General features: G+C 42.0%; 2 protein-coding genes across 3 annotated transcripts in view; one reads left to right on the top strand and one right to left on the bottom strand.

The window, feature by feature from the left end:
• Positions 1-3,229: 3,229 nt before the first annotated feature.
• On the top strand, positions 3,230-5,228 carry LOC145489224 (neuropeptide Y receptor type 4-2-like). The gene has a single exon (XM_081468166.1). The coding sequence runs from the start codon at positions 3,804-3,806 to the stop codon at positions 4,809-4,811; it is 1,008 nt and encodes a 335-aa protein (XP_081324292.1). The 5' UTR covers positions 3,230-3,803; the 3' UTR covers positions 4,812-5,228.
• Positions 5,229-5,311: 83 nt separating this feature from the next.
• The window catches only part of LOC145489223 (uncharacterized), a 17,594-nt gene continuing 10,465 nt past the window's right edge, over positions 5,312-12,440 (bottom strand). For both annotated transcript variants that reach the window (XM_081468164.1, XM_081468163.1), the window contains exons 14-24: positions 12,043-12,261; positions 11,707-11,946; positions 10,833-11,035; positions 10,199-10,392; positions 9,434-9,612; positions 9,062-9,223; positions 8,510-8,643; positions 7,959-8,101; positions 7,479-7,576; positions 6,323-6,503; positions 5,312-5,769 (exon numbers count right to left, since the gene is read on the bottom strand). In XM_081468164.1, the coding sequence (XP_081324290.1) occupies positions 5,687-5,769; positions 6,323-6,503; positions 7,479-7,576; positions 7,959-8,101; positions 8,510-8,643; positions 9,062-9,223; positions 9,434-9,612; positions 10,199-10,392; positions 10,833-11,035; positions 11,707-11,946; positions 12,043-12,261 (1,836 nt within the window). In that variant the 3' untranslated portion in view covers positions 5,312-5,686. The remainder of the gene's footprint in view (positions 5,770-6,322; positions 6,504-7,478; positions 7,577-7,958; positions 8,102-8,509; positions 8,644-9,061; positions 9,224-9,433; positions 9,613-10,198; positions 10,393-10,832; positions 11,036-11,706; positions 11,947-12,042; positions 12,262-12,440) is intronic.

Below are 12,440 nucleotides of genomic sequence, written 5' to 3' on the forward strand. Positions count from 1 at the left end.
GATTTTGGTTCCTTATTATACAGACAGAACTACCTCGCCGCTGAACATCGGCGAGATTTTGGTTCCTTTATTATACAGACAGAATTACCTCGCCGCTGATCATCGGCGAGATTTTGGTTCCTTGTTATACAGACAAAACTACCTCGCCGCTGAACATCGGCGAGATTTTGGTTCCTTTATTATACAGACAGAATTACCTCGCCGCTGAACATCGGCGAGATTTTGGTTCCTCTATTATACAGACAGAATTACCTCGCCGCTGAACATCGGCGAGATTTTGGTTCCTTGTTATACAGACAGAACTACCTCGCCGCTGAACATCGGCGAGATTTTGGTTCCTTATTATACAGACAGAACTACCTCGCCGCTGAACATCGGCGAGATTTTGGTTCCTTTATTATACAGACAGAATTACCTCGCCGCTGAACATCGGCGAGATTTTGGTTCCTTATTATACAGACAGAACTACCTCGTCGCTGAACATCGGCGAGATTTTGGTTCCTTTATTATACAGACAAAACTACCTCGCCGCTGAACATCGGCGAGATTTTGGTTGCTTTATTATACAGACAGAATTACCTCGCCGCTGATCATCGGCGAGATTTTGGTTTCTTGTTATACAGACAAAACTACCTCGCCGCTGAACATCGGCGAGATTTTGGTTCCTTTATTATACAGACAGAACTACCTCGCCGCTGAACATCGGCGAGATTTTGGTTCCTTATTATACAGACAGAACTACCTCGCCGCTGAACATCGGCGAGATTTTGGTTCCTTATTATACAGACAGAATTACCTCGCCGCTGAACATCGGCGAGATTTTGGTTCCTTGTTATACAGACAAAACTACCTTGCCGCTAAACATCGGCGAGATTTTGGTTCCTTTATTATACAGACAGAACTACCTCGCCGCTGAACATCGGCGAGATTTTGGTTCCTTATTATACAGACAGAACTACCTCGCCGCTGAACATCGGCGAGATTTTGCTTTCTTTATTATACAGACAGAATTACCTCGCCGCTGAACATCGGCGAGATTTTGGTTCCTTTATTATACAGACAGAACTACCTCGCCGCTGAACATCGGCGAGATTTTGGTTCCTTTATTATACAGACAGAATTACCTCGCCGCTGAACATCGGCGAGATTTTGGTTCCTTGTTATACAGACAGAACTACCTCGCCGCTGAACATCGGCGAGATTTTGGTTCCTTATTATACAGACAGAACTACCTCGCCGCTGAACATCGGCGAGATTTTGGTTCCTTTATTATACAGACGGAACTACCTCGCCGCTGAACATCGGCGAGATTTTGGTTCCTTTACTATACAGACAGAACTACCTCGCCGCTGAACATCGGCGAGATTTTGGTTCCATTATTATACAGACAGAATTAACTCGCCGCTGAACATCGGCGAGATTTTGGTTCCTTGTTATACAGACAGAACTACCTCGCCGCTGAACATCGGCGAGATTTTGGTTCCTTATTATACAGACAGAACTACCTCGCCGCTGAACATCGGCGAGATTTTGGTTCCTTTATTATACAGACAGAATTACCTCGCCGCTGAACATCGGCGAGATTTTGGTTCCTTATTATACAGACAGAACTACCTCGCCGCTGAACATCGGCGAGATTTTGGTTCCTTTATTATACAGACAGAATTACCTCGCCGCTGATCATCGGCGAGATTTTGGTTCCTTGTTATACAGACAAAACTACCTCGCCGCTGAACATCGGCGAGATTTTGGTTCCTTTATTATACAGACAGAACTACCTCGCCGCTGAACATCGGCGAGATTTTGGTTCCTTTATTATACAGACAGAATTACCTCGCCGCTGAACATCGGCGAGATTTTGGTTCCTTGTTATACAGACAGAACTACCTCGCCGCTGAACATCGGCGAGATTTTGGTTCCTTATTATACAGACAGAACTACCTCGCCGCTGAACATCGGCGAGATTTTGGTTCCTTTATTATACAGACAGAATTACCTCGCCGCTGAACATCGGCGAGATTTTGGTTCCTTATTATACAGACAGAACTACCTCGTCGCTGAACATCGGCGAGATTTTGGTTCCTTTATTATACAGACAAAACTACCTCGCCGCTGAACATCGGCGAGATTTTGGTTGCTTTATTATACAGACAGAATTACCTCGCCGCTGATCATCGGCGAGATTTTGGTTTCTTGTTATACAGACAAAACTACCTCGCCGCTGAACATCGGCGAGATTTTGGTTCCTTTATTATACAGACAGAACTACCTCGCCGCTGAACATCGGCGAGATTTTGGTTCCTTTATTATACAGACAGAACTACCTCGCCGCTGAACATCGGCGAGATTTTGGTTCCTTATTATACAGACAGAACTACCTCGCCGCTGAACATCGGCGAGATTTTGGTTCCTTATTATACAGACAGAATTACCTCGCCGCTGAACATCGGCGAGATTTTGGTTCCTTGTTATACAGACAAAACTACCTTGCCGCTAAACATCGGCGAGATTTTGGTTCCTTTATTATACAGACAGAACTACCTCGCCGCTGAACATCGGCGAGATTTTGGTTCCTTTATTATACAGACAGAATTACCTCGCCGCTGAATATCGGCGAGATTTTGGTTGCTTTCTTATACAGACAGAATTAACTCGCCGCTGAACATCGGCGAGATTTTGGTTCCTTTATTATACAGACAGAACTACCTCGCCGCTGAACATCGGCGAGATTTTGGTTCCTTATTATACAGACAGAACTACCTCGCCGCTGAACATCGGCGAGATTTTGGTTCCTTATTATACAGACAGAATTACCTCGCCGCTGAACATCGGCGAGATTTTGGTTCCTTGTTATACAGACAAAACTACCTTGCCGCTGAACATCGGCGAGATTTTGGTTCCTTTATTATACAGACAGAACTACCTCGCCGCTGAACATCGGCGAGATTTTGGTTCCTTTATTATACAGACAGAATTACCTCGCCGCTGAACATCGGCGAGATTTTGGTTCCTTTATTATACAGACAGAATTACCTCGCCGCTGAACATCGGCGAGATTTTGGTTCCTTATTATACAGACAGAATTACCTCGCCGCTGATCATCGGCGAGATTTTCGTTCGGTATATAAGAGAAATTAAATTATCACATATTCCAACATTTACATAAAATAGTTTCAATATATATATTTAAACATTCACATAATATGTGAATATATGTAAACCCCATCAGAAGCATATCACTGTCAGGTACATACACGATCAGAAATTCTCCTTGAAAAAGTAATTTTTCTTTAGCGATCTGCGTTTCAAAACTTAAACAAAAGAACACAATTTCAACTGCTTTTTAATCATTTCTCGTAGTGGAGATATATTTAACAATTATTCACCGAAGAGGAGGTGGATGGTACTTCGCTCACCGCCTCCCAATTAACTAATCAGAACGCGTAAAAAGCACTGTTCACTTGTGTGGTGAATAAAAAGTTGATATATTTGAGAACCCGACAGAGAATTGAAAATACTAGCAGTGCCAATGACACAAAGACAGCTGTGATAGGTATTTATTAATTTCTGGGCTATGTTGTCTTCATCATATGTGGTAAACAAACGCGATTTTTAATTTACGTCCTTTGAAAATTGCTTCAAAGGGAGCCTTGAAAAATAGCAGCTGTACAATTTTCTTCTTCGCAGTAGGCACGCAACTGAGGTTAAAGTAACTGAATATGGTTATGTATTTAACAGATTGCTACAGTTGTAACTAGTGAAAAAAAGGGCTACACTCATTTCTTGAATGAGGTCAAATTTAAATGATGAATAACTCTGTTGATCTCAATCAGAGTTTCGATGTTTTCATCGTTCTGGAAAGAGAACTACAATCCCGAGGAACGCTTACCGTGGTAGTCGATTCACTGGTCTTCCTCGTTTTTGCACTCACAGGTCTGATTGGCAATGTGTGCGTTTGTTTAGCAGTGTACAGAAACCTATCTCTCCGTTCAAAAGCTACTAATGTAGCTGTCGCTGCCCTTGCCATATCCGATGTACTTTCTTGCTCTGTTATGGGGCCTTTCATCCTGTCCGTTCTCACGACGGGCCAATGGTTGTTTGACAAAACAGTCTGCAAGCTCCAAGCATTGGCGATGTACTCTCTTGTCGGCGTGTCTCTGTATCTTATGGCACTTATCGCTGTTAACCGTTACTACTGCGTCGTTAAACCCGAAAAATATCGCGCAATTTTCTCGTGTAAATCTACGTTCATCTTTGTCTTTTCCATATGGCTTGTAGTTTTCGGTACAGTGATCGGCTTCTATTTCTTCAAAATGTTCTCATTTTATTTCCACCCTCTCAAAGCGACCTGTGTGTTGTACGTAGACCCCAAAACTAATTCTGTAATCTTGGCTCACTTGGCGAATTACGCAAGCTCCGCTCTATTGACAATGTTTCCCTTCGCCATTTTCATATCTTCCTACGCGAAGATTTTCCGTCACGTAAGACGTCACCAAATTGATGTCGCTTCGACTCTGCAAAACTGTGCCGAAGATCAAAGGTCAAGTTTACCTTCAAGGGCAGCAGAATTGAAAATGACTCGGGCAATGTTTATAATTGTATTTGTTTACGTTTTATGTTGGACTCCAGTATTCGTCACTGAAATCGTCATGAACACAGCGTATTCATGGCACCAGATTGACAGAAACTTGGCTTTGGCGTGCACTGGATTGGGTTTATTGAGCAGCGTTATAAATCCTTGGATTATTTCAATTACGAACCGAACATATAGAAAAGAAATTCACAGGATCCTGTGCTGTAAGTCTTTGTGATGCTAATTCTCGGGCTTAAATATATTGCTGCTTTATTAAACACCGCCTTAATTTTTAATGGGGAGTGTTTCCTTGTTTCAAAGTAACATAGTCTGAACAGCAGTTCTGAATGCAGGAAAATAACACGGACATGTTCCTAATGTGGTGCAGACCTTTTTGCCGGCTGAGATATGGATGTAAATGGAAGGGGAGAGGGCGAGGAAGTTAGAGGGCTCAAATTTCCAAAAATTTTCTGTGGCGAATGGAACAGCATTTTCAGGAATTTTCGGAAAAGAGGGTAGCCTTGCGAGGTTATACCCAAAGTTTTGATTGATTCACTGGATTGGCTGTGTCCTTTGTGATTGGCTAGAGTGATAAGTTTGGTTTTGATTTTACGATACGCAATTGAGAACCTCTCTAATAAGTTGCCAAAAAAAGGGCACTTTCAGTTTGGATTGAGTTTTTAGCACTTTCCGCTATTTACTGTCAATAAAACAGCCTTTCGTCTTTTCGTCACTTCATAAATTTCGTCAACTTGCTGTTTATTTAATATTTATTCTTGAGTGAAATAAAAAAAAATCCGTGGCGTGTATCATATGTGTACCCTAGAGTCTGTAATATAAAAAAATACTGCATTGTGTTTCATTCTTTCAGTTCCGAATCTATAAATAACATGTAAGATCATAATCAAATTTTTTGAATATAGTGTAAAGCCCTGTCTCCTATGAATTATCCTTTCCAAACAGTTTCCTTACAGTTCGTCAGAAAAATTGCTAAAACTGTTTAATTATTCTACAGAAACCACACTACTATGGAATTAAAATGGTTTCTTCCCGTAAGAATTATTTTTCACAGCGTCACGACACCGCAAACATCCAGTAAGAGTTCATAGAGGTTCAGCGCATCAACATTCCTACTGGAGCAACCATCATGCTGGTAAAGGTAACAGTCACGTGACTGGAACTGGAGCACGTATTTCCTACGAAAATTAAAGAAAACAATCACCCACGACTAAACACGACGTTGGTTTGAGACTATACTAGAATACACCTTGCTTGGACAATTTTTCTTGCCTGTCCAACCTTACATGCCCTAGGTAAAGTGCCCTTGATCATTTCATGGAGAAACGCGCTGTATAAAATTTTAATGTTAATATTATATTATTACTATCATTGTCATTGTCACTGTCACTGTCACTGTCACTGCCACTGTCACTGTCGCTGTCATTGTCATTGTCATTATCATTATCATTATCATTGTTAAAGATGGCGGCTGTAGATTTTACCACAATGCCCTGCGAACCAAACACAGCCTAAAGGGCACAGAGAAAGCCAATGTTTTTTTTTACAATATTCGTCCCTGTTCTAAGGACATTAAGTAGCCTAGGTTTGAAGATTCTATAACGTTTCTGACCGTTTTTACGAACGTTGTTGAGGTTTTCGTGCGCTAAGAACTATGCGTAAATGTGGCAGTATTCATCTTTTTTCCTACGGAGGATTACTATTACTTAATTTCTGTCATGGGATGGGTACCTGAACAATCATCGTCGTCATCATCTTCATCCGGGCCCCAAGGATCCTCTTCATCCGGGTCACTATCTATAACACTCTTAATGGCGGCTTGCTGAGCCATTGACAGACTTCCCTTTTTGGCTGAGCTGATGGCCTGGACTTGAGGAGCTTGCATGGCCTTGTACTGATCCGCTGAAAAGGCCTAAGAAGAAAAAGAATGTCCAAGACTACAGTAAGCATAAAGTTTTCATCATAGAAGGGAAGGAGAACTGCAAGTCGGGCGACTTGCAGTTTTGCTCCTTAATGGTTGCCACAGACATCCCTTTTCCAAATTCCCTGACTTTTCCCTGATAAAAATAGCATTTCCCCGACCAAAGAAATCCAAAATGTCAGGTCTAGTAGCGGCTTCTAGTGTGAACTTACAGCTGTCCTTTCCACTCGTTCATTAAGACTGATAACTTCTCAAAAACTTTTCCTTCTTCATTAAGGAAAAATATCGTTCGAGATCACAGTGATCCCACATGTTTTCTTCCATGTACCGTTGATTGCATCTAAGCGTGAACACGTGACGCCGAAACATGCTCTAATTGGGTGTCAAACGTGACATGATTGGTCATCAAACATTTGAAGTTTAGCAGACCATGGCGCGAGCTTTCGCGCTAATAGTTCAGCACACGAAATGGCAGAAAGATTGATCATTGAAGACTTGTTCAGAGAAATCGACCCTGACCTGTGTCAATATGCATACGCCTTTCGCAAAAGTGGTTTTACTTCTAGTATAACCATGAAAATATGTTGGTTTCGCCCGTATTTGTTGATGGTGAACATTTTGAACGCGAAAGGTTGCGTTACGGTCTACTAAACGTCAAACGTTTGATGACCAATCATGCCACGTTTTACACCCAGTTAGAGCATGTTTCGGCATCACGCGTTCACGCTTAGATGCAAGCGACGGTATTAAATCATCCGCGTTAAATTATTTCAATTTTCCCTGGCTTTTCTTCAAAATGTCAATTTTCCCTGACTCAAGATAAAATTCCCTCACTCTTCCCTGATCTTGAAGAATTTGTTTTTCTCTGACCATTTCCTGACCAGTGGCAACGCTGTTCATACACAACCTAACACTAGCCCTATGTATCACGTTTACACGTGTATCAGCATAATAAACGTTTTCAACCTGAAGCTGGGAGACACTCATGTCCTCGATCACTTCTGGTGGAATAACATCAACCACTTTAGTCTTCAGCTTAGGAATGTCAGCTGTGGATAGCGCCTCTGTAGAGTACAAAACAAAAAAAAACAAGGCCGTTAGCAAAATGATCTGATGTGACATTCAACGGTGATCTTGTGTTACCTCTCTTTATGCGTTTGCCAAGCCTAGCAAGACGTTTCCCGCGCTTTACACCGTTTCCATGTTTCTTCGCCCTTTGTTTCCCGCGCTCAACACCAATTGCATGAGTTCCCGCGCTGTTCTCCAGTTGCATTTTTTTTTCCGCGCTTAATGACAATATGCAAGATTTCCTGCCATTCACACAATTTATTTCTTCTCGCTTTAGAAAAGCGGAACCCTTGATTGCAGTGTTAAGTGTCTCTTTGCAAAAACCTCCAAGAAAGAATTCACGAAAGCAAGGGAGAGCAAAATAACAATACAACTTACTGAGTGTTTTTCCAAGTTCACTAACTTGGTCCTTATCCCACTGATTGGCCGCCTGAGCCCACACTGTTTTAGCTTTGGCAATGATTGCCTTCAGCTGTTCATCGGACCAGCCCTCGATCTCGCTCAGTTGTTTAACTGCGAGTCTGTGGAAACATGAGGGAAAACAACTATGTTAGTTTCTTATCTCGCGCAACATAGAAACGAAACGCATATAAAATATACTTTGACTAGGATCGTGAAAATAGATTACAATAGAGACAAACATTCAGTAGATTGATCGGCGGATTTCTGGGTTTGTTTAATGTGAAGTGTATGCCATATTAACAACCTAGTTCATACAAGTACATTTATCGCGGATTTAAGGAAGTAAATCGTAAATGGAGTATTTATTTCTTTATTTTCTAAATTGGTTGCAGATTTGTACAAACACTTGGTTTCACTTCTTGTAACACATTTAACTTCTTGCATACTAAACAAGACTAGAGGCTTGACTCTCATAAACAACAGAACGAACCACTAACTACTATATTCTAAATATTGTAACTAAAAACCTGAAGGCTTTCTGGGACATCTTGGCGATATCGTCCTTAGTTAAGCTCAGAGCTAATTGTCCCAGGCTCATGAAAGCATCATCGTCCTTATTCTGCTTCAAGAATTCCCGGACTTTTGGTTTGAGACGATCCAACTACGAAGAACAAAAGAAACAATAGTTACTTGCTATATTTAAGATGTAGAAAACGCGCGTCCATACTGCAGACACTCCAGACCATAACCCTACCCCCACGGAATCCCGGGTTCCCAGAAGTATCTTTGATTGGCTGTTACGATATTACGCACGCGGTTAATAACCAATCACAGACACGAACGGATCTCTGGGGAGTTACGTCATCGTTTGAAATTTTTTAGGCCTCGTGACGGACGTTTCTATCACGGGAGACCGAGCCGAAGGCGAGGACAAGATCCTATGGCTAAAAAGCCAAATATACACGCAACAATTCTCAACTTTGATGCCAACAGTTGCTTAAACTACCACGTGCAAATGCGCCAAAAATGCCATGTGCAAGCGAGATATTAAGTTAAAATAAACCACAGACGTTACGGACCTGATCGTTACTCCATTCCTTCCATTTTCCAAGGGCGGCAATCATATCAATGTTGTCAAGTTTCAGTTTGTCCAAGTCGTCGGGTGTCAGCCCCAGTACCACGCGTCCAATCCTCTTGGCCAGTTGTGCCGTGAGCTTAGAGATGTCTCCATTAGTCAGATACTACGAGATTTTGAACAACAAACGTAAGACGCTCTATAAATTAAACCTGGATATAATTTTTATGTGAAAAGCGTATAAAACTGAACTTACAATCATGCAAAACTTTTAAATAATGCAGAAAAACACAAAGCCAAAACAACGGATGGCCAATATTAACAAGATGGACGCGGATTACCAAAAACACATTACTCAATTTCGGTTGGGCCTTACTTCCTTCGCCTTTTCCGCTAAGGCTTCCAGCGTTTCCATGTCAACGTCTAGATATTTTCCCCAGACCCCAACGGCCTCTTCAAAAGCTTCTTTCCCAAGCTTCTTGATGTCAGTTGTATCCAGTCCCTTCACCAGTGAGCCAAGCTGACGCAACTTCTCCCCAGTCCACTTCCCTACATCTACGAGGCAAATAAAAACAGAAATCTGTCTTGCCGTGGACAATACCACAGAGTTGCCTCGGTTGATTCCTTTCTCCTCTCCAGTACCGCCTATCCCTCTTAGCCTGTAGGAACTTGAGATGCGTTACTTACAAAACAAGTTCGGACAATTTTAATTTCGGACGAAACAAGCATCCAAAAATAAAACCGTCCGAAATTTCTAAACGTGCGAAACATTTACAGCACAGTAAGACTTTTAAGTAGCTACAAAGCTGTTAGTTTCTTTTATGGAACGAACTCTTGTTGAGACACTAGTTGAAATGCTTAAGAATTTGTGTTATTTTCTCGCCAGTGTATAAGTAAGACCTTGAGGGTACGGTAAAACTAGCGTTTCCACAGATGTTGTATATTTCGCGTTTTGTTGGCGTAAATTTATTTCAGTTATGTTTCAGCACAGTGTCCGAAATTCTTACCTGAGATTTGTCCGAAATGCGATAAAAACTGTCCCAAAATTAAATCTCCGGAATTTTTTTGCAAGTAATGTACCAATTTACCACATCCTTGACACGGTTAAAAAATCAAAGAACACAACAAAGATCAAACTTACCACTCTCGTCCCAAGCCTTCTTCGCCGCCTCTACAAGAGAGTTGGCTTGGGACTTGCTAAAGTTGAATGTGCCGAATTCGTCAAGCATTTCTTCCAGGGAGTCCAGATTAATACGTTCAAGGTCGCTTGGATCCAGGCCTAATGCAGCCGGCCCGAGATCGCGCCACTCGTCACCAATCCACTCAGCAACATCACTGACAGGAAACAAAATCAAAATGCCTAATTTTTTTCAAGTTTATCGTTCGCATTCCTTCTCGACCTTCCCGAATCTTCACCATTTTTTTTTCCCTGATTTACTACTCTCTCTGGTGTTCTTCTACCTAAGTAAGGTCTTATTTTAAGATTACTCCTGCTCTGCAAAAAAAAATAACTTGTTAATAAATTACTGTCCTTCAGCATGGATGGCGCAGTGGTGAGAGCGCTCGCCTCCCATCAATGTGGCCTGGGTTCGATTCCGGCCCGACGTCATATGTGGCTCGAGTTTGTTGTTGGTTCGCGCCTTGCTCCGAGGGTTTTTCTGCGGGTTCTCCGGTTTTCCTCCCCTAACAAAAACAACATCTCCAAATTCCAGTTAGACCAAGATAGAGGACCCTGTTGTATTCTTAGAGTACCACAGATTATTTTACAAACTAACCTCTTGTCAAAGTGTTGTTTTGCCAACTTTGCTATCTCCTCCAGTTTCTTCACGTCGTATCCCTTCGCTCGAGCGATGTTGTAGAGGTTGTCAATAAACGCATCTTTCGCTATCTTTCGTAAGGTTTTCCTATCGAGACCGGCCACTAACGATCCAAGGTCTTCAATATGTGAAGAATTCAGTATATCAACCCCTGTCTGATTCTGATATGGGAATAACAACATGCTCAGTCAATAATTGAACAAAGTACTTAACGAAGTCCACTCTTAAAAAGTGTGTTATACACTCAGACTGTATCCGTAAACAGCCACCCTTAATTTTCTATATACAAGTTACCAAATATTTCTTCGCTCTCATTGGTTTGTACAAACAGTAAGGTAAAAGGTAGGTTAAAGGTTACGAGCATACGAGCCAACTGGCCTAACAGGTCGGCGCTTATCTCCGGCTTCAGTAGCATGAAGAAACAAACTAGGAGTATTTTTACTCCCCCCTGGATGGGATGTTAGTCCATCACAGGGTTACTCCCTACATTAAATTGGCTGATACTCATTTATACACCTGGGTGGAGAGAGACACTGTGAGAGAGTTAAGTGTCTTGCCCACGAAAACAACACAATGTCCCCGGCCAAGGCTCGAACCCGGAGCGCTTGATCCGGAGACGAGTGCATTAAACACGATCCCACCGCGCCTCCACAAACTGTATCAACTAAATATTCAGCTCGGTAACAGGAGGACTAGAGTTGAGACTAGGAAACTGTGTTCAAAACAGCACACTTTCAACAGTTTACTCATATCGTGTATTGACTTATTGGTTATTTTAGTGTGCTTTCCCGTAGAACTATTCAAGATTCACAAAAGTCATTTTGAAGTTTACCTTAAAGAGCTCCACGGCCAAGTAAGCCCTTGCCTTAAGCTTATCCTCTGGTAACCCGGTTTCCTCTCCCAGTCGGCGGATGGCAGTGAGTAGGATTTTTTCGGGTAGTTTCTTCAGCTCGTCCTGTGCAAGCCCTCGCAGAAAAGTACCAAGTGAATCAATGTCAACTTCAGTGAAGTTCGAGAAATCAAGGTTCTCCATTTCCCAGTATTCACGCAGCCGAGTTAATACCATTACAATCTTGAAAATTAAAATAGAAAACAGGCGTAAACAATTTGTGAACGCAAGGTAAGTGGAAAGTGGGAGACTGAGACCTCAAAAATGGCCGCCTCTTACTTGTCCTCGGTCCCAGTCTTTCTCCCGTCCTAACACGTCGATGACGTCTTCAATTCCCCGGATGGGTAAATCACGCAGTTGTTCCTTAGCAATACCAAGAACAATGCGTCCAAGCTTCTTCATGTTCAAAAATCCCCAGTTTGGTGAGTCAGAATCATCGGCATCAGTAGTGTTGAAGTCGCCCCACTTTGTGCTAATCTTCTTGGCAAGAGTTAGGACCTGACAGGGCAGAAAAGACAAAGAAAAAACTGTAAATAGCTTCACTTTCACAGAGTAGTGAGGCCCTATTAAGGGATAAAAATTAACGAAATACACGATATTTTAGGCGAAATGGGTTATGGGATATTTAGATCGGACAAAACGAGATATCGAGTAGGAAAATCGTTAATTTTGCAATC

Source organism: Orbicella franksi, chromosome 6 (assembly GCF_964199315.1).
Source record: "Orbicella franksi chromosome 6, jaOrbFran1.1, whole genome shotgun sequence".
NCBI classification, from domain to species: Eukaryota; Metazoa; Cnidaria; class Anthozoa; order Scleractinia; family Merulinidae; genus Orbicella; species Orbicella franksi.

Excerpts from the sequence above, each read along its gene's own strand:
- LOC145489224 (XM_081468166.1), top strand. The coding sequence starts at position 3,804 with ATGATGAATAACTCTGTTGATCTCAATCAGAGTTTCGATGTTTTCATC.